The sequence below is a fragment of the Falco peregrinus genome, chromosome 2, assembly GCF_023634155.1.
Source record: "Falco peregrinus isolate bFalPer1 chromosome 2, bFalPer1.pri, whole genome shotgun sequence".
NCBI classification, from domain to species: Eukaryota; Metazoa; Chordata; class Aves; order Falconiformes; family Falconidae; genus Falco; species Falco peregrinus.
The window spans coordinates 53,644,223-53,666,522 of record NC_073722.1 but is presented as its reverse complement, the minus strand read 5'-3'; the positions used below and the strand labels follow the sequence as shown (position 1 = coordinate 53,666,522).

General features: G+C 35.6%; 1 protein-coding gene across 7 annotated transcripts in view; it reads left to right on the top strand.

Annotated features, from left to right (window-relative positions):
• BOD1L1 (biorientation of chromosomes in cell division 1 like 1) overlaps window positions 1-21,928 on the top strand; it is a 39,655-nt gene extending 17,727 nt beyond the window's left edge. For 2 of the 7 annotated variants that reach the window (XM_013303779.3, XM_055794396.1), the window contains exons 11-25: window positions 1,816-1,883; window positions 3,427-3,496; window positions 6,124-6,167; window positions 7,079-7,166; window positions 8,274-8,353; window positions 9,028-9,112; window positions 10,091-10,164; window positions 11,513-11,588; window positions 11,669-11,703; window positions 13,665-13,710; window positions 16,650-16,684; window positions 16,798-16,882; window positions 17,321-17,474; window positions 19,221-19,364; window positions 20,539-21,928. In XM_013303779.3, the coding sequence (XP_013159233.1) occupies window positions 1,816-1,883; window positions 3,427-3,496; window positions 6,124-6,167; window positions 7,079-7,166; window positions 8,274-8,353; window positions 9,028-9,112; window positions 10,091-10,164; window positions 11,513-11,588; window positions 11,669-11,703; window positions 13,665-13,710; window positions 16,650-16,684; window positions 16,798-16,882; window positions 17,321-17,474; window positions 19,221-19,364; window positions 20,539-20,647 (1,193 nt within the window). In that variant the 3' untranslated portion in view covers window positions 20,648-21,928. Of the gene's footprint in view, window positions 1-1,815; window positions 1,884-3,426; window positions 3,497-6,123; window positions 6,168-7,078; window positions 7,167-8,273; window positions 8,354-9,027; window positions 9,113-10,090; window positions 10,165-11,512; window positions 11,589-11,668; window positions 11,704-13,664; window positions 13,711-16,649; window positions 16,685-16,797; window positions 16,883-17,274; window positions 17,475-19,220; window positions 19,365-20,538 lie in introns of those variants that run through there. The other 5 variants (XR_008745575.1, XM_055794397.1, XR_008745576.1 and 2 more) reach the window with 5 other exon arrangements.
• The last annotated feature ends 372 nt before the right edge of the window (window positions 21,929-22,300 follow it).

The window sequence follows — 22,300 nt, the reverse complement described above, 5'->3', positions numbered from 1 at the left end:
AAAATATTGACTTAAAATTGTGAGCTAATATAAAGTGGTTTGCAAGGGGTAATTGTGAAGCGGTTGATGAGTTTTGTTATTAACATGTTTTGAAATTAAAAAATGCTTTTATAGGAAGAAGCAGACACTTCATTTAGACATAGGTTCAACCTTTTAAAAAGGTAACTTACTAATTTTGACAGTTAAGAGTGGCCATCCTTAATCATAACAGATTTTCTCTGGATGGTTATTTAATGGTCATATTTAGATTCACTCTTTTATGCTGAATTTTGCGTTGTTAATACATTTTAAATGGTCCTCCTTTGTGTTACAAAGGAATCAAACGGTCATCCTGAATAAATGAGTATTTTAAGTGAGCAATCATGATAGGTGTCTATTTTAAATAGAAAAGTTATGATTGTATGGCATTAAGGAATACCATATTTTACTTCCATATCCATTTTTCTTGAAGCTAACATTTGAAATGAACTTGCATGGTTGCTGGTTCCTAAAATACCATGTAATGAATGTCCTGCTATTTTCAGACTTTCTCCTCTCTGACCCTCCAGAGCAGCTGAAGCACCAAGTTAATGAAAATTAACAAATTCTGTAGATGCCATAATGAAGTCAAGATTAGGACTTCATTATAAATTTTGGAGGAATTAAACTGTAGAGAAATCTGTTTAGCTTTCTTTATACCAAAAAGTATAATGGTGCCAATCAAGTACTACTTCTAAAACATTTACATTCTCATGTTTCTCTTTGCTATTATTTCAATAATCATTTTATAGTGTGAATTTAGATCTAGTTTCTCAAAGGTTGGCTTTATTCTCTGGTTTTATTGATATTTGGTATGAGAAAACTCACTCTGCAGATTTTGGGATCTTAGGAATTTTTCAAGGAAAGATGTCAATCTAGTTAACTTGAAAAATGTTATTCAGTATTTATACAAGAGACAAACATGAGCCATGAAAATGTAAACTGCTATACTAAGGTATTTCTGTCTTGGTGCTTTGCTTGGTCTTTGTTGTCCATTGATGTAGCTTCCGTAAGGTAATGGTAGTGTTATTCTGTGGACTGCAATCACAATTTAATCACTTTACATGCATCATTGATGAATTATCATGTTATAACCATTTCTTTTTGATTAGGAAAAGTTGTATGAACGGGCGTCTGAGATAGGCGGCCACAAAGGCTGTAGAAGTCATATGAAGACGCAGTCTGCGTGGCCTGTTTTTCAGAGGTTATAAGCATACAGCTGTTCCCGTGGGGAATTAAATGGGTGGTGTTTCTTAAGATTTTCTGAAATTACATTGACATTAACTGGAGCCACTGAGCTTTCAGACTCTATGGAAACTGGATAATTTCAGTGGATATGGTTCTAGAGCTTATGGATTCAGATCTAATTGTCACTTAAAGAAAAATATTATCCTTCGTATTAACTCTTAGCTCTGCATTTATTAATACAGAGGTAATTTGCTGTTTGAAATTTGGTCTGAAGATCTGTTGGTGGGGTTTTTTAAAGGAAAAGCAAGGAAAAAAAAAAGCCAAAGTCAATTCATAAATAGGCTGTGGTAAATCCCGATAGCCCATATTTTCCAATCCTTTTGTATTTAAGCAAAACACAAATACTTGTGTTCTTACAGATGCTAAATTGGGTTTTCTGAGCTGGTTTGCTGCAGACAGACTTGCTATTGTTTCCGTTGCCTACAGGAAGGGATTAAATTCTATGTATTGTGTTCATGAAGTGATACTGAGAAATAGCATCCTACTGTAGCATGAGATAAATACAGCATAATGTAATCTAATAATTTTAACATATTTGTATTTCATTAGGCAATAACGCAGCTTTACCAAAGTTGGCAGAAGAACTAGAATTTGAAAGTAACTTGAGAACTGATGAGGTATTTACGTTATTTTGAAAATTTTGACTGTACTGTTTCTTGTATAATTACCTGTCTTGCCAGGGTTTCTTACTATTTCATTTTTGTGCAGCAAAAATGGCATTTGAACTTCAAAACTTTTGAAGGGTCATTTTTCAGATTATTCAGCTGTACTTTTCTAAGCAGCTGGCATTTTAATTGTGGGCTGTCCATGTTATTCTGTGTAGAACCAACTCCCTTCCTTAGTCATGTGCCTTCTATGACCATGACATCCAAGTTTGCTTTTTTTAGAACTGGTCATGCTGTATGCATGTTGCTTGTGATAGTACTTGTAAAATAGTCATACACACCTTAGCTGTTAGAGTTGGCAATTGTTAGTTTAGTGCTTTAAAACAGTAAATTTACACTGCCGTGCATTTTGTTGTATCACTTCCTTGCCAGTCTCCAGACTGGCCCATTGTCTGTGTTTGAGGAGCACTTGCTGCTGTTCTGTACTGTAGTAACTACAGACTGTTATCTGCTCTAACAGGAGAGTAGGGCATCCTGGATAACCCAGGGTTTTGGGACTCGTGGTCACCCATAGCTTGTGTAAAACCAAAGCTGAGCCTGTCTGTTTGTGTGTCTGTGCTGTGGTCCATACTAGCCAGGATTCCAGATGGAATCCAGCTGGGTTAGTTCTTCATTCAGATACAGGAATGATCAGTGTGTTCATATTTTGCCAAAATCTGATAATAAGCGTTCTAAAGGAGAAGATGGTTCAGAGATTCTCAAGCATCTCTGAAAGGGTGGATCTGCACAGGGATACTGGATGCAGCTCAAGGGCAGATCGGCTGAGTATTGCTGAACCATGGTTTTCACGCCTGGTGTGCACTTCAGGAAAATCTAAGCCAACATCACTCTGGTGCGATTTCTTGATTTGAATGGAGTTCTGCCTTTAAACAGCTGTACTGTTTGCCAGCATTAGATGGTCCTAGAGTCAGTATAGCCGTGTTCACGTGGCACTGTCTGAGTTTACAATGTCCAGATCTCACTTCAATACACTTGGCTCCATATAGTACTGTCTATATGTCAGTAACATATAGCTGATTGCAACTTGAATGTAAAAAAAAAAAAAAAAACCACAAAAAAACAAAACACAAACACCTAAACAAACAAAAAATCCCACAAAACACATGAGTTGAAAAGACTTCGCTGTACCTTGTTATAAATTGCAGACACATTTTTCTGTATACATGAATGTTCTAAAATATTGCTGGTATTTGGAACACATGTTAAGTAGGTGTTGCACCTTGATGTCGAGAGTTCTCTTGAGATCTCCTTTTTTAAACTAATCCCTGATACCAGCATTAACTCTAAGGTCAAGGTTAGGCACTTCACCAGTAATTTGACTTAGCGCTGCTGATGTTCCTTAATATTTGCACTGCTGTCTTAATAAGAAAGCTTTAGAATAAGACTTTTATATATCATGATGAGACAATGTTCATCATGACAGGAGGGAGGGGAACGAGGCATACTTGTTCTGGATGTCTGCAATATTTTTGTTTGTTTTGATTTTTGTGTTCAGCCACAACAGCCTGAAAGTCCAAGAAGTGAAGAAGGTTATGTGGATCTTCATACTAAAGAGTTTCAAAAAGGTGATTTTTATACTGATAGAAACTTACTTTTCATATTGATTTGACTGTTACTTGTGATGGGAGGATTGTAGATGTGATACATGCTATGTGTAGAGGGATTGAAACAAAGCCTGCAGAAATCTTATTGAAACATTTCTAGGAGCTCATGTGGCTTTGCATTTGGTTTGTGGGAAAGGGGGAGGGTCAACCTTTTCTTTCAGTGTATGTCAAAAGGTGGAAAGCATTTAGGATTTTGAAAAAGTAGACTGCTAGCATTCTATTTAAAAATCAATAAATACAGAAAAACATTTGCCTAAGAAAGATACAGAAACTTCTCCAAAGAGTGGCTTTTATTCTTACAAACTTAGAACATCCTTGTTTCGGGTGTTGTGACAGGCCCTGTGAGGATATGAGAAAAGTAAGTACTGTGTGATTTCAGTCACAGAGACCTTACGGAAAGATTTTTTTTTTTCTTTCTTTTTTGCTCTCCAGAAGGTTAAAATCTTTCTGGTCATCCACTGAAATTTGAAGAGCACTTGCATATAAGTAGATAACCACCTAGCAAGAAATCTCAATCAGCCAACTTGGATCTGTGCTCAGTAATTCCTTTTCCATGTAATTAAATTTAATCTTCAACAGGACCCCCCAAAAAAAAAAAAAAAAAAAAAAAAGAAAAAAAAAAAAAAAAAAACCAAAAAAACCCAAACCAGTTTCCTAAAATCACATGATTCTAAAATGTGTTGCAATTGTCTGGCTTTCCTGTTAAAGCAGAAACAAACCCTACTTTATTCCCATCTTGATGGATTTTGTGCTCCAGATGCATTACAGAGATACTTACAACACTACCAGATGAGAGTTAATCCTCGGTTAATGAAGTAACAAGCAAAACTAAAGGGAATTCCAAGAGGTACCAGTGATACTGCTGCATATAGAGTCCAAAAAGGTTAAAGGTGTCTCCCCTCTTATGGAAAGTTGCAGCTGAAAACCTGAATGCTATAAAAGGACACACTTTTAAGCTTATGTGTAAATTTTTAGACATGCGTACCAAAATAACCATCTACCAAATAGAAATAGGAGTTTCCTATTTATTTATTATTTAGATTCATATTACATGGATTCCTCTTCATTCTTTGGTTAGGTCAAATTCACATACCTGGTTTAATCGTGGTGTATATTTATCTAAGTGATAAGAGACATGCTCTGCTCACAAGAAAGAAAATGTAAACCCTGAGAATGGGTTAGAAGAATGTGGTCTTCAGGACAGCAGATCCAAAACTTGAACCAGTTTTTCTGTACTGTGAGGTTTCTTTGAAGTCCCTGAAAAACTGTGCCACTTCACATCACTCAGTCACCCAGACAGTATGTAAAATGTGCAGATTGAACTAGTTGTGATAGTCTTGTTCCATGTAAAATGTTTAACAAAAATCCATTTGTTGTATAAATCATGTTGGATATGACATGCACTAAAGAATAATGCTTTGTAGCTCTTGGTAGAGAGGTTTTTCTTTTTCTCCTCCACCACACAGTAATCTCTCTTCATATATATATATATATATACATACATGTATACATATAGCTCAACGTACGTAAAAGGAAGTTGTTTAGAAGACAAATGTGTGTCCTGTCATGAGTATGAACAGCAGACACAGTAGTTTAGTAGTCCAAGATTCCCTGGAATGTAAACAAGTCATTGCTGTTTGAGTGGGCAGAGTCTAGCTCTTCATTTGACATTGCTTTAAAAATTGAAAGATGTTGTGCAACTAAACAGTATAGCTGTGGAAGAATTGTTGCTAAAACATGTAGATTTAAGAAATTACCTGCAAGTTCCATAAAATTGTGTGTAGAATGATTGGTTTGATTGCATCATATGTTTATGTTCTTACTGTATCTGAAATTCCTTTTAGCTTGGAATGTTTTAATTAAAGAAGAAGTTGCTAAAATATGAATTCAGTGCTTTTATGAATCAGACTTTTAAGTGTTTTGTAGAATGCTCAATGAGGCAGCTTCTTTATGATTCTCTTTATGCATCTATATGAAATAGCTTTGAAAGTTACGGAATTTTTTTCAGAAGTTCAGAGCACTAATCTGCTCCCATAATGCGTAATTATTTTCCACGTTTTTGTGATATGGAAGGCTAAGGCTGTGCTTTTTCAGGGTTAGAGTACAGCAGAGTCTAGCAATTGGACAGTTTCCTTGTGTGTACAGTATCAGCTACAGGTCTCACTAGTAAAATTATGCAAACTTTTCTGGAAACATAATACTACAGCAGAGTTTTCATTGTGTTTTACTTCATCCCATGATTCAGCAACTAGGGTTGTGTCTGATAAAGTTCTGATTCATTCAAATGCTAGAACTATATTCGACATGTCAGAAGTTAACATATATGTCAAAGACGACACCCCCCTGATTGCCTATATTTTAGCTATAAAATTATTCTCAGTTATCCTATCCTACAAATCCATAGTGTTTAGTTTTGTTTCTTTGTTCAAATATTGTTAAAGAAGACTGGATGCCTCTTTCTAATATTGAAAGTGTTACGTAGTTTCAGGTACTCTGGAATCCTTTCAGAGAGGTGTAGCAGAGGTTACTATGATACTGTACTCTTGCTTAGCTTTTGTGATCACTCTTGTAATTACTTTTTTTAACAGATTTGCTGCAGAGGAATATTGCTTCAGAAAGAGAAACTTTTCATGTAAGTTCATGGTTTTAAATTCACTCTCTAAGTCTGTGCTGCTTTTTTTTTTTTACTTGCATTTACTTCTATTTACATTAAATATTCTCTAAAGGAAAATACTATTTTTGTGTATTCAGAGCATATGTATATTGAGACTGTGCAGCTGCACAAATTGATGTCTCAATTATTCTTTCAGATTTGTCAGTAAATAAATGTTCTTATTCTTTCACAATTATTTCAGTACTGTTGTGAACTGGCAGAAAAGAGAAACTTGATTGTTCTCCTTGACAACAGAGGACAAAATAGGGATTCTTCTTGGGGCTTTTGATCAAGAAACTAGAAACCTATTATTTTAATGCAGTCTACTGTGATTTCACAAGAATCTAGAGCTTTTAAAATATAAAGGGGGTGAAGTGTTTCTTACAGAGCAGAAACAAGACATTTAACGCTGATAACAAGCTGAAAAACATGTTTGTGGTTTCTTAAACTTCAGCAGTAAATTTATTTATTACTATAATGTAATGTTGGTTGGCCACATTTCTGGTGCCAGTGAGATACTTTTTCTGTTTCTGCATGTAGGAGAGTAACTTTTTAAATCAAAAAAAAGGGGGGTGTGAATTGCCATGATAAATTGCTTTTAAAGCACATAGTAGGGTGCTTAATTAAAACTGAGACTTTTTTTTTGTTAAAAATGCCAATTGGAAATTGTGAAAATACTATGAGTCAGAAGTTCTCTCATGGTGCTGTCCTATAGCAGTAACATTACTTGAACTCTAGGAATAAACTGCTTTTGTAAAACTGCTACTTTGCATTTTAATGCACGTTGTACTTGAAAGTAGCAAGTAGGAAAAGCTTTCTCCCTTCTGTGTTTATAGACTTTATAGAGAAAAGAAGATAAAGAGTTATCTTTCGTTGCGTTTTATGTTTAGGTGGAAAACTTGGATACCCAGATAACTGAAGAACATAGATCTAGGGGAGTACAATGTAAATCTTCAGGAACAATGGATAAAGGAAAATGTAAGTGATACAGAACTATATGAATTTGCGTAAAGCTTTTCTGCAGCAAAAAAAATGTTCTACTGCGATTAGGCTATAAAATGGTATTTTGGTGGAAAGAATCAAATACCGGGAATTCCAAGCTCCAAAGAAATTTTTCTTCCTAAAACATCTTTTAATATTACTCTTAATATATTTGGTAAAAAATATGGTAACAATTTAGTACTGCACAGAAGAGTATTATAATAACTTTTTCAATTATAGGTGAACAAACTTTTTCATTTAGTCTTTAAAATAATTCCTAATTTTATCCTTTTTAAATAAAACACAGGGAAGGAATATGAAGCTGAGGAAAGATGACCATCAGAGCAAAATCTAGCCATTCAGTAGACTGTGTGAAGCTGGATGCTTCCTTCTGTTAGATTGGAAAGAAGAGTTAAGTTTTAGTGTAACAGCTGTGTAGAAGCAAAAAGTGAGAAGGAAGTCAATCCACTGAATGGCATAAACATTTCTAAGTTAAAGTTAGATAAAGTTAACATAGAAGTAAATTAAACATCTTGTTGATGCAATTCTGAGACTGACTATGTAGTATCTGTTCAAACTCTGCCCTCAGCTGCTTTTGTCTTTTTTTCAATGTCAGGACTATTAAAATCAAATAAATAAAGCAAACAAAAAAACAGTAGAATAATTAGTAATGTCATGTTTTTATAACAGGTTTTGTTCTAAGAATTTTGATTTAATTAAATGAGTAATTAGAAGCCGTGCCATATTTGTTATAGAGTCCTATATAGCATTAACTGTTTTCTCTGTCTCTGGGTGAGTTGAAGTTAAGGTTGATGTTTTCTTTTTTTATCTGGTACCTGTCAAATTTCTATTTTGAGCTTATTTTTAAAAACAAACCCCACCTCTAAGATACAAGAAACATGGAATTATTTTTACAGTTGTTAAGTCTTTCCCTTTCGAAGAGGGTTTAGTATAACTTCCTGTTCATATTTTTGTAAATAAGGTGCTGTGTATTTGGAATCTTTTAAATAGCAGTAATGATGAGCTGATGTAAAAGTGGCATCAAAATCTGACAAATGCAGAAAGCACTTATTTATACATTTGAGCTATTGTTTGTCTTTGCAGGCAACCAGCTGATTAGTCAGGATCTGAGAAAAGATGATGAACAAAGTCAGTGTTCCAAAGCAAAACCTGGTAACATCGAGGTATTTTCAAGAACTTTTTTATTTAATGTTCTGCAATTGTAATGTAAATACAATGGAAGTCTTTTAAGTTTTTATTTCTATAGCAATTTATTTTGGGAGGTATTGTCATTATTAGCTGTAAACTACTTTTGCATTGTCTTGAATACAAAATAACTGACTATAGAATGACACTCACTTTTCAAGAGGGAGACAATTAAAAAAAATAAATAGGGCAGAGGTCTGTGGTGTTATGCACAGCACCTCCTTCAAGATGCAGTAGACGGATTTGCACAATAGTTGGGAGCTTGAGATCACATGGAGTATTGCTGGATCCCAGCTCTCCAAACAGTTCAGCATCTTCATGGTCATACTGATCTGAGATCTGCAAGAAGGTATCAGACTTTACCTGAGTTCTGGGTTTGCACTGATTCCTTCTCAAGTCAAAGTGGGAATTCAAGTCAAAATAGATGTTCCTTTTAAGAGTACATCCAGAATATTTGGGACTACCTCACCCATTGATTTTGATGAAGCTTCTCAGCATCAAAGTTTTTAAGAGACATTAACAAAATCTTCGTGAATAAAATAACTACTTATGTATTGGGACGTAGGTTGGGGTTTTTTAGCATAAGTAACTGACAATGATCTTTAATTTTGTAGTAAGACACTCTTTTCTTTGTTGTTTCAAAATAACATAGGAGGTTATTTCAGGTGATACAACAGAAGTGTCCGAAGAAATTGATGTAATGTATACACCTCCTAAAAGTACTATGGAAGAAAAAGGTAATGAAGCTGCCCATTCTGGGCAATTTTCTGAACCCATACTGAATGATAATTTTTTCTCATTTTGAATGATTCTGAGAGAAATTGGAGACTTGATCACAGTTTGATCCCAGCAAATGTTTGTGTATATTCTCTAGTTGCTGTCAAGTAATGGATTAATCCCAGTTCCTTCAACAGTGAGAGCAGGTTTGGTGTTTCTGCTGTGCCATCACCCATCCGTTCCATTACTGCTTCAGTATGTACCTTGAGTAGGAAAGCTAATAGCAAATAAACAGGTGGATAGGGAAATAGCATGATCAGGGTAGGTGACAAGAAAAACTTCTCCTACCTCTAACCACAGATAAGAGGTGTCCTTCAATGGAAAAAAAAAAAAAAAAACCCAAACATGTTCACCATCAAAATCAGTCCTGTTTGTTTCCAACCAGGAAAGAGCATGCAGGTTCCACTGTCGTAATTGACTTAATTGCGCTAAAATAAATAATAAAAGATTATATGTCCATAGTGTTAATTTTGGCTTTGATGTAACTTCACTCTGTCTTTGTGTGAACAGCATGAGTATCTTCTCTAATGTTAGTTTGACCTATTAATAGTTTTGTCTCTCCAGTGAGCATGTTGACAAGTCTGAAACTGTTCTGCAATGAGTTTGTCTCCTCAGCTCCCTGTTTCATGACATGTGGGAGAAAATTAAGTAGCTTGTATTTATCTTACCATTTTACAGCAAGTCACACTCCTGAGCTTTTGGTTTTACCTGAAATTAGTAGACCTGTCTGATTCATCTAATGTTAGAGAAGCATTTTGGTAGACCAGTTTGTTGCTGCAAGGCAAACTGTTAATTTCTGATGGATGTTTTTAGGGAATTTGGGGCTGCAAACTGAAATAATGCTTTTAGTGCAGAGGTTGTGCCTTTTACCTTTTTCTTTGTCTAATAAAACAAAGGTGTACAGTTTCTCTTCTTGGGTTTTTTTTGTATGTGTGAAGATGAATTTACCATTGAACAAGAAATGTCTGAAAAGGAAAAGCATGGTCTAGAATCAAATGCAAATTCTCCAGAGGTGAGTGGTATTATTCATATTAACTAGCTGAAATAATGCAGGTTCACACTGAAAATAAGTGCTTTGTCTTTGTATATTATTTATAGGAATACTAAAACTTTGACTTCACCAACACAGAAATAACTGTGGAAATTTATGTTTGGTACTTTACAGTACCAAAGACTTACGTAATTCTGTGTCACAAGGTATAAACTCACAGACCATAAAGCACCAGTGGCTGATTATTGAAGTAGAAGTAACTCCCTTCCTACATTTAATAGTACTTATAAATTGTGTAGAAAGCAATTCTGTAGGGTTGTACTGTTTAAAAATCATGTTTTCTGAAAACCTTGTAACTGAGATGTGGAACATTTAGTCATTAGTAAATACGACTTGGTTTTACAAAAATACTATCACTCAACAATTTTAAAACCTTTTGTTATCTCATAGGCACATATACTTGTGTTATTCTATGGTGGTGGTTGTAAACAAATGCCTGAACCCTAGAGATTAAAACTGTTGGCCCCTAGAAATGACATAGGTCTCATAAAGACGTTGAGTTTTTGTCATTTGTGGGTTTTGCTTCTAACCTGGAAGCAGAAGAAAACTTAAGGAATAAATGGTTACATTTGTTCACTTAAGAGTTTGAGTTAGATGCCTTGCAGGGGGAGGCATCACTTCAGTAATGCTGAATGAGGCACTTTAACCTTCTTTCCTTGTAAATAGGAGAAAATCTGTTACTGGGGATTTTGTGATCTGAGATTGGGGATCTTTGTGATCTGAACATCTGACCACATTCATTACTTAGAGTTGTCTTTCAAAGCTTAAACTTCAAAGTAAGGGGCCTTTTCTACTAAAGGCCATGTTTATATAGAGAACATCACTAATCTGTACATTGGGATAACTAGTATATTGACTTTTTAATAGCACTTGCTCAACTGCTATAAAATGTAGCCTGTGCTGTATGGCATTGGGGAAAGGGGCTCACGAGATGCAAAGTTTGGAGTTCTTTTAGGACTGAAAAGATGTGGTGGGATATATAGCGTAAGGCAGCGGCATTTGTTAAGACCAAGTGATAGAGTTGTTGTGGGGAAGGGGGCAGAAGGCACTGTGTTCTCAGGCATGCTTTGTGCCCAAGGCCAGCCACAGAGAATTCTGTATAATTGGGAGTTGTCTGGTTTCTTTTCAGCTACATCAATGGATTTTGTAACAGGCAGTGTCTCTTCCTATGAAACCTGCCTCTATATTTTCAAACTGACAAGCAGTACTGCCACTATCGCATCATGAAGTTAGCAGCAATCTTTTGTATTGTATTGCTCAAATGCTATATGTCAATTACAGCAACTGAGCTATTTTTGTCCTTTAATAGGAAAACCAGCCTGTAATACTGAAACGGAAGAGGGGAAGGCCTCGTAAACACCCTCTTGAAGCTGTACAGCCTGGTGGTAAGTAGTTCATAATACCTGTGCAGAAAAACAACACAAGTAGTGACATTCAAGTTCTGAATTCATATTTCTTCCCTTAGGTGGGGAGTCAAAAGCTGATATGAGCACTGGGAATGTAAGTGCCTTTATTTTGTTTGAGTGTATTTAAACACAGTAATTCAAGAGCCATTTATCTGTTTAACAGTTAACAGTATTTCAGACACATGGAAAACTTGGTAATGGAGTTCAGTCTAAGCAAACAAAAACTAATAATAGTATCTCCTAATACAGCAGAATTTGTAAGCAAAATAAACTATTAAGTCAGAATATGGCAAATAACCTAGCAGGATCAGACTTAGTACAACATACATAATAATAGCCAGTGAAACACTTAAGATTTGTAATACACTTGTACGCAGGGTGAAACTCTGATTGCGTGCGCACATGTCTTTTAATTTTTGCTGAGAATAATTTTGGCCTGAAGAGCAAGGGTGACTTTGTTTCGAAAACTTGAAATTTTTTTCCCCTTGACTGAACCTATCATAATAATAGGTCATAGTAACTCTTAATATCTGTAAAATAAAGTATTGTGTAAATCAGTTGTATTATCTGTATTTTACAGTATGTACAGTTCATTCAAAAGATAGAAACATGCTGGTTAGTAACTTAAAAACTCATGGAACATACCACTGCCTTTTAAAGCTCAGCAATATCTTGATTTCTTAACCCCTGTGAAGTACATTCACTGCTAAGAAAGTATTCTGGTTGGGCGTGTTTCTGCAAGCCAGTTAGATTGCAGCACAGGGTAGTAATAGATCAGGCATATTTGTGGAGTATGACTAGTTGGATTTATTCTGGTGAAAGGTTCCACTCTTGTGAATTCCCTTATGTCAGAATCAATGTTATTGCATAGAAAGGAGGTGATTTTAAAATCAAAGTTGTATTGAAACTCATGTTTTCTTCCTGCTTGCCTGGTGAGCACCAGCTGGCGTGGGTGTCAGAAGTCTTGGTAATTCACCTAGGTTATAGGTAGCAGGAGTTCTTATCCCTGCTTGTTCTGTCCCCACAGCATTTAGGTGGCCCTTTGAGTCCTGTCCTTTCTACGTCTGGTGGAGTTTTGTTTCAGAATTCCTAATTTTTCCTAATTGATTCCCGCCCGCCCCCCTCAAGTTCAGATTGCAGTTTGAAATGCAGTTTGAACTGGTGTGGTTTTTGGTGTTTGGGTGGGTGGGATTTTTTATTTTGAGTTTGGTATTTTGGCAGGGAGGCATTGTTTGTGGTTTGTTCTGTTTTTCAAATAAATTTAAAACTGATTTTAAATTACCCCTCAGAAATAGATACATGTTGGCACCCTCAGTACCGGAACAAAATTATCTTGTTCTAGTTCAGCTGCTTATTTAAAGGCCTTGTACCTCTTAGTGATGACTGATTGCTGTGTTAGTCAGCTATGGGCTGGCTCCAGGAGGAGCGCTATCTGCCCTTCATCTGAGAAAATGGTTCTGTAAGGTGAGATACTATCTTTGCATGACAGTTTCCCCTAGGCTGCTTTGAGAACATGTTGCTATTTCAAAGGAAGCATAGACGTCCTAGTGTAGTTCAGTGATGAAAGCAGCTGGATTTTTTTGACAGTCAACATAGGAGATTATGTAATTACACATAGCTCTTTCTGCATTCTGAGTAAATAAAGAATTCTGGTGATCTTGTAATTCTGCAAGCCTGTTGGTGATTATATAAAGGGACTGCACTTTTTTTGTACTGTTGATAATTAAGTTTTTAGAAATATGTTTGAAACTGCTTTTAACATTGTGTCTTTTATTGCAGTGACTTTAGCGTCAGGTTGCAGAAACTGCTATGATTTGTTTATGGGCTGATTTGACTCATTTCAAAGTTTCATCATGAATGGAAAACTGCATGCTACTGTTAAACTCAGTAAAAACTTTCTGTATGCTCATTAGAATGTTCATGTTTTCTAGATTTGCAGGTATGTTCTACTATGAATGGAAGCAAGTTTCTGTGTTTTTGTAATATAATTCTGGAGTTTTCTGATTTTCTTTGAATTAAAAACCCCACCGTTTTTGGGTTTTTTGTTCATTTCAGCTGCAGTTTCCTATCTTTGCAAGTAGAGGGAAAACACCTCAAACGGGTAAGCAAATGGTATCTGCTTTAACAAATAAAAGACAGAAGAAATAGAAGAGAGTTTTCCAGAAAATCACATGGGTCCGTCCAAAACATCATTTCTGGCAGTCCGTATTATCAACATATGAAAACATCTGAGTAAACAGAACAGTGAAGACTTGTCCCTATTTCCTACTGAGTTTTTAATTTTAAAAAAGAGCAGCTTGATAAGAACTTGTTTCAAAGACACAGCAGCACTGTTAAGTGCTGAATAATACACTGCAGAACATACCAAATAGTTTGTGTGGATAGGCCCATGGTAGAGCTTCAGAGGAAGGTAGGTACCACATCAAACTGGTTCTTAGTGACTGCTTTCCATTTCTGCTTATTTTCTTGCGTGCAACAACTATCAGTCATACTTACTACATTAAATGCTTTAAAAATTTCAAATTTTGTTCAGTAAATTGGATTATCTGTGGATATGTGTATAAAGAGCTTAGTGGTAGCTTGGGACATTCCTTTTTCACAACTGCTGTAAGATCTTTAGAAGATGGCTGCTTAGCTTTACTCAGAAATGTACTTTTAGCTCTTCAAACAAGTCAAAGTGAGAGGCTTCTATTTCTCTCTCATATTCAAACGCGATTTGCAAGAGGTCAGACTTTGAATTTTAAATGGCATAGTTAATTTTTCATGTGTATGGAGTCTGAACTGTACTGGTTTAAATGTGTTTTTTTAATTATGGCCGTTCATAAAATAGACTTTAAAATACATTCAGAAAGCAGATGAACCTGAAAGGCAGGTTAAAAAACAGTTTGTAAACAAATGCAAACATTCATGCAACAAATCTGAGAAAACAAGTCTTCAAAACAAATCTTCTGGAGCTTCCAAAAATTTAGGTTTCTACAGAGGTATTAATCTGGCTGCATTGCACATATGGACTATTCCCTATTTTCTCTGCATTTTTTAAAATGTCAGCTTTAATCCGCATGCTTCAGAATTGTCTCTGGAGGATTAGGTGGTTGTGTTGTACTTGGTTTCTGCCAACTGCAAAGAGAACAGACAAGAATGCGGAAAAAGGTGTAAAAGTGCACTCTGGTTTGCTTTTTATTGAAAAGGACAGACACCTGATTTTGTACCTAAAGCTTAAATTTAGTGTGTTAAGTAGCATTTCGTTTTCCAGGGAAAAGACTGTTGATATCAAAGCAACAATAAGAAGAGTGTGTAAAGTGGATGAAATATCCTGTTAAACTTTTCATCATATGTTAACATTCATGTGAGGAAAGGGGTCGAAAACCCCTGGCAGTGAAAAGAAAACAAAGTGGAATCCCCCTGTGCAGTTCACTTATTCTGGTAATTTCTGGGTGTTCCACACAAGCATTTGCAATAGGGAGAGACTCCATGTAGAGCGGGAAGCAGAGTTTCTTTTCAGTGAGTACAACTCATGCAGTTACGAGACATCTGGTTTCTGAAGGCAGCAGCCTCCCATAACACTGACACTGAACTTGAAACTGAAACTATTTTGTGCTAATCAGTAGTTGTTCTTGAAAATTTAGTGAGAATTTTAAATACTATAGCTTACTGTTTTTATACTTATATTGAGGCAAAAGTACTACACTCGTATATTTTAAAGAGAGGGTTAAATGTCTGTTAAAAGGCATATCTTGTAGTTACATGGAGTATTCTTCAATCAAAAATCATGTTGCTGCAGATTTGCCAAAACATGCCAGAATTGTGAAGTATCTGTCTTTTGAACACAACAGTGCTAATAAATATTGTTTGTGTTGTTAGACTTATTTTTTGTTAAGGACTTAATACAGTGGACAGTCCTATGCTTTATTGCATTTCTTTGTTGATTAGTTAAACATCTTTGTGTTTTATTTCATTTGCTTTTGTGTAGGGGTTTTTCCCCATAACCTTAACAAAGGAGGTCCAGAAAACTTGCATGTGGATTTTAGAATATTTCTGCTCTGAGATCTATTTTTGATCCATTGCATTGACATTCTTCTGTTTGTTCTATCAGTCTAATTGGTAATGGGTTTACAGTTCGTGTCATCTCTTGTGTAGCTTTCAGAAATCAAAAATAGGCAGTAATTTTATGGCCGGGGAAAAAAGGTATAAAAATTTGGTTTTCTGTAGGTTGCTTCTCTCCTTTTATTGCTAAAGATTTTCATTCTTGCAGTGTTGCAGATAATTCCATTTGACAAAGCTCAAAAGCTTTGTAAAATAATCTTATTGTAGAGTTAGTCAGGGTAGAAGTGGTAGGCATCTACCACAGAAGAGAGGCCGGGTTGATGCATAGGTTGTAGAGTTATAAATGTGTTTTAATATCCGTAGGCCACTCTGAGAAGTACTGAATTGGAAGTAAGAAGTACTTCAGCAGAGGAAGTAGTGTAATTTGCATACCAGGTTTTAGATGGGGTTTAAGTATTGTCTTTTTGAGCTACAGCCATCTTGGTGCTTCACCGTGGACATAGTTAAGCACTAGAACAGATTGCCTGGAAGACCATGTTCTCAGAGACTTTCAAAATTGGATTGGACAGGATCCTCAGTAGTATGAGCAGATCAATTAATTTAGCCATGCTTTGAACAGGAGGTTGGACTAGATGACCTCCAGAGGCCCCTTCCAAGCTAAATTTTTCTGTGATTCTGTAATTGGTTGACAGTAGTTAAAAGGGGTAAGTAACTTTTGCTTTTCCATTAAAACAAAACAGCATATACAACAAAGCAGTAAATAATGTCAGCCATATAAAGCCTTACTGCTTGAAAAAAAACCCTGATCATTGTCCAAGTCTCTGTATATAACAACAAAATACAACAAAGCCATATTCTAAATTACATAGAGACTTTAAATGTTTTCTGAGCTTCCATGATGTTTATGCAAAGTTGACAGAGTTTGAAAGAACTCCTTTTTAAACTGATTGGCGAAAGATTTGAAGTTCAGGATTACGTTTTGTTCTTTCTTTTTAGGTACAGACTTATCTAATAAGAAAGAAACAACAAATGTAAGTGCAACCATTTTAATTTGTAAGTTTATAAGCAGTATGTAATGAAAAATGTCTGTCTTCTATTTAAATTAAATTGGTCTTGCTTTACTCGCTTCCATTTTATTTTTCAGGAAGATGAAGCTGAGAAAGCAGAAATGACTGTGCGTAAAAGAGGAAGAAAGCCTAGGCGTTCTCTGGCTCAATCAGAGGAAACTGGTAAAAACATAAAACTGCTGTTCCTAATAGACGATAGTACTGTGCCTTTTTGTTTACTAATAGCAACAAGATAAGCTTTATGCAATTTTCCTTTCTTGAGGAAAAATCATTGACTTACAGCTAGTGTAAATATTATGTAAATATGTGTAAATTGCTGTAATCTCATGTCAGAATTGCTACATCCCAGATGCTTCTATAAAGCCTCATGAATTTTCTATGAATTCTGGCTATGAGCTGCATAAGTAAACTATGGTGAATGTGTTACCAAGATTAAGTCAAACAAGTGTGAATTAAAAATGTTGAAGCATAAAGGAAATGGAAAATCACTTACTTAAAATGGGATTTATGAATAGGATACCTTTTCTAAACTAAGTGTCCATATCCTTTTGGAGGGCTTTTGGAAAATTATAGCACATGTGTAACATTTTACATGGACAGAAACACTGGAGCCAGAAAGAAAACGTCAGAAATTAACATCTTCTGAGGACGAACTAAAAGAGCTGGAAGAAGGTGAGGAAGAAGATGGTGAGGAAGATGATGAAGCACATTCTGGGGCCACAACTAGATCAGCCACAAGATTAGAGGCTCAAAGGTAACTGTGTGTAGACACACTGATAGCACGTTTTTTTCTACATTGTTCTCAGTTGTCATGGGGTTTGTTTGGGGGTGAAGTTTTTTTGTTGCTTGCTTTTTTGCCCCCCCCCCCCACTTTTTTTTTTTTTTTAAACTGATGACAGCTTCTCAAATAATTTTGATTCTAATTCTAGTACCACTCTTCTAGGGATGAAGATACAAAGGGGAGGTGGGGAAACTGTTAGGGTCTCAAAAAACATACTTGAACATGTCAGAAAGGAAGAATTGATGCTGTTGGCAGTCTATCCTAGTGATGTCTCAAAAGTTGAAACTAAGCGCATTATTTATTGATAGGTAAAAAGGGACTTCTGACTTGACTGTGCAATTCACTATCTGATATTTGGAGTTGGAACAAGGTGAAAATATAATTACCCTTGTCTTTCTCTTTTTCCAAACATTATCCAAGTTAAATCGGTGAATCTGCAGTAGTGGAGGATTTGATTCCTAGTATGGTGGTCTGCAGGCTCAGAGGGCAACCTTACTTACTGCAAGACTCGTGTGGTAGCAAGATTTCTGTTTTCAAGAAGCTGTTCTTCATCTCCCTTAGCACAGGCCTGCCTTTTTGCAGGCAAACTGTATTATAGCAGAGCTCATCCTCTTGACTTGGTTGTGGAAACAACGATAGATACCAGCTTTGGGAAGTTTTGATTTCCTGTTGCTGCATTCCTGAACAAAATTGGAGTCCAGGCTGTGTTCTTCTTGTTTGTCGTGCAATTTCTGTAAATTCAATGGATTTGCTTCATTTGTAAGGATATTGTATTGTATGTTAGCTTTTGAAGCTTATTTGAAGCACTGTTCACAGTATGCTCTTGAGTTCAGAATTTCAGAGCTGAATCAGAAAGCAGTTACGTAGTCTTCATTTAAATAAAAACTGTGAAGGATTAACTTTACCACTTAGTAAACAACGGTTTGGTTTTGGTAAAGGCAAAGGGACTTCCTTTAGTCCCACTTAATTTTTAACTTTAAAATTGTAATAAAAGTTTATAGATATTACTAGTTTTCTGATAGCTTGTGGAAACATCTGCTCTTTTATTTATGATTTGTTTGGTTGGTGTTTCAGATTTCCAATGCTATCTTTGTAGCTCTGACTGTAACAAAGCACCTCTATCCTAAGGTGCTGCAAACAGTCTGCATTTTGTAAGTAGTGTTTGGGAATAATTCTGTGGAAGGGGAGGCTGCTTCATCTTCAGCATTGCTAGATTATCGTTTTCTCTGACTTAAGTAACCTGTTTTCCAAACTATGAATTAGGTTGCTAGTGACCAGTTTTTCATGTTTCTGAACGGGTGGATACTGAAGCTGATAAGAGCTCTTTTTTTACACTGAATAAACAAATTCTCTTCTTCTGCAGCCTGTTTGCCTTTGCTTTTGTTTTTCTGCTAGTACTACAAGCTATTTTATTTAAACATGGTCAGTTATGTACCAGAATTATTGCAGACTTGGAACGAAGATTTTTATTTAGTTAAATAATAAATATTGTCAGTAAAGTAGCCTTTTGATTCTGCGTTTGATATGAAAATACACAGCTCAGCATTGCAGTTTGTGTCTCAAAGCATGCAAATGTATTTTTCAGTTTCTTTTGGTAACTCTGATTTACTTGTTGCAAATACTATGCAGTCTTAATTTTCTGGGCTTGCAATACAAGAAGAAAGTGACTTGGTAGAAGTATTTTGTTATACATACATTCATCATTCTTTTGTATTACAGAAAGCAGCCCAGCAAGCCAACCACACGTGCAACTTCTAAAGGCAGCAGTCCAAGTTCAGTTTCTCCTAGAAAACGACAAAACCTAGCAGCAAAAAAAAGATCTCCAAGTGATATAAAAATTAATAAATCTCCTCCATTGACACAGTAAGTATTTAAGTTGAATCCACTTCTGTTATTTGTTTTGGAAGCTGCTGCACTGGTAGTTTCCTTATATGTAATAGTACTGCTTCAAAATCTGAACAGCGGTCTAGCTGTTCTTGCATTCTGCTCCATTGTAATATACAAAAGCTTTTGAAGGATTTTCTTCTGGTTTATGTTTTTTATTTTTCTTCATTTCTTTAATATTTGGAAGGCTAGAATTTTTTTCTTTGTCCTCAGAAACCTCTTAGGAGAATCTGAAAAGGCTGTTATGCAGTATTTTAACTTGAGCTGTGATTGTTTCCTGAATACTGTGGGAAGAGCAGCTGTAGTTCAGGTTAAAGCAACATACAATGACATGATTCTGATGCTTCGAAGGTCTTGCTAAGATCAGCTGATAAAAGAGAAGAAACTGAGAGTCCTTATGTCAAGTTTTGAAAATATTTCCTTTTCCCTCCTTCCCTGGTACACTTTCTAATTTTTAAATTTGAGGTCACAGTGTAGAATCCCAAGGGAGTAATAAATGGGATGCACAGTTGCTAGTTTACCCGTAAAATTAGTTATATGCCAAATTTAGTTTTCATCCACTCTGAAATGTTGCAATATCTTCCAACTGAACCTCAAGAACATGTGTGTCATGCACTGATCGGCTGTCACAGTTCGCCTCATGTTAATTACTGCATGGTAATGAATAGCCAAGAGTTTAAGCCACACTTATAATTAGTTGCAGCAGAACTGTGGCAGGCTTATATATGGATGCTTAACTAGAGGTAAAGGTACATGATGTCTGCCCTTTACTCCCCCTTGTGTATGCAGGACTGAAGTTACCATTGCTATTCTCCCGTGAGAGAGGGTATGAGATAATGTAGTTCCTTATATTCTGTTATAATCCACAAGTCTTTCCAAAAGAAAGAGGAGGGAGGAGGAGAGGTCTAGCCCCATATTCTACATCAGAAGCACACTCCAACATACAGAATGAGTATGCAGTATCCTGCTAAGATGTGATGGCAGCGTGCAAGGGTTCCCTATGGTCTGTGCTTGTGTGAAATGTTTTAGTAGTAAGCTTTTAAAAAATATATCCTTATAATTCATCAGAGATAGACAGCTAAGTTCCATCTTCTAAACAGGATTGTGCCTGATGACCCTTTCTGTTAAAATAATTATTAATCCTGCTTTTCAGGTTAAAGGTGCAGTCTACCAAGCGTAAGAGGGAAGACAGCCCAACGGTAGTACGGAGAAAAGGCCAGCAGAAAACAGAGGAAACGCCACTAAAGAAAGCAAAACGATAATCTTTACCAGCTAGTACTGTTCATGGAAGAGTCAAAAGAATAAAAACATTTGTGCTTCTATTTTTTTTTAAAGCAAAGGGATTTGCACGTGCTTGTTTCAGAGCTCTAAGTTAATCAATGCAGTACTTTTAAGTTACATTTTAAACAGCTTTATAAACTATTGTTTATACAGAATATTATGTACATTTATTTCAGATGAAAAATAAGTTTACTTTGTATCTGAATGAAAAACAAAGTAGTTATATATTTTATCACTGACTTGGAAAGTTGGAGTTTCCCAATGTGACATGCTAATGCAGATGCTTCCAACCCATGAGGCACCCCTGGGCCTACTAAGACACTTTGTATATAAACTTGTAAAAATAGGTTGTATTTTACTCTGTGTATGAATCTAATCGATGATGGACATTTTATTTATTATATGGAAAGCATTGGTCTGTAAACTTTAGTATATACCTTAGGTTTTTTTAATTATATATTTTACATTCTATGCAGATGTCCGTAGGAAACTTCCCCTCCACTCCCCCAGGGCTGTCTAAAACCTGAAGTTCTCTAAAATATGCTCAGACAGTCAGTAAAGTATTTTTCTCGCATGCATTAAAGTAGTTTAGCATAGTGAAAGGGACTTGGCTCCTTTCTGTCCACATTTGTGACAAAGTATAACATTTAAAATGTAATCTTACTAGATTATATTTTCACTTGTGAGTTTACTACCAATCTCAAGAAACAAATAGTATTAGGTTAGATTTATTCACAGTCAGCCAACACCACCCTGAAATGAAACAGTTTTATTTTGCAACTAAACATCTGTTCTTTCAGTATTTGTCTTTTTCAACAAAGAGGGACCCATTGAAATCAAATTTCACTACTCCTAACTATAGAGCTTCAGCATTTTATGTTACATTTTATACACAGGTATTAAAAATAGAACCTGGTATTATTGCCAGAATCTTTTTTTTAATGTATATTAACTCTGGTAAGAGCAAATGTTCAAGTGACGTTGTATATAAAGTTAAACTTTTCTTATGATCAAATGTGTCTCTTGTTATGGTGTGATGAGTTGCCAAACAATCTGAGATTATTTTAAGTGTTTTGTTGATATTCTGGTTTATAATTATAAAGCATTCTGGGGGGGTGGAATTTTACTTTCTTTTTTTTTTTTCTCTCTTTTTCTTTTGTGAGGTTTTTTCAACTTGTTGTAAGGCAGATGTTTCCGTCAGATATTCTGCTTGGTTTCTTACTGAGATTTTTATATAAAAATTATAAAATGTTTGCCAAAAATCTGAGTTGCCATATTTTATTATCCTTTCATTGTATTGCTGTGGAGCTTGTTACAAATGTATTGGGCTGGAGCCATATCTATAAGCTTTACCTGATCAGTGTCTTTAAATGTTTACAGGTGCTTGTATTTTAGTGATACAAACAGCAGGGAAAGGACCTAAGTATTTTCTTACCTGGCTTAGTACAGCTGGGTAAAAGCAGGTGCACACATGATTAGTTTCCTAACTAAACTTGAGTCTAAAAAAAGAAAACCTCTTTGCTCTGAAAATTATCTCCTTTTGATCTCTACCTTAACTCTGCTGCCATACTAATATGTACCTTGCTAACATGCTGCTGATATTTACCTATATATTACTAACTCTGATGTTTATG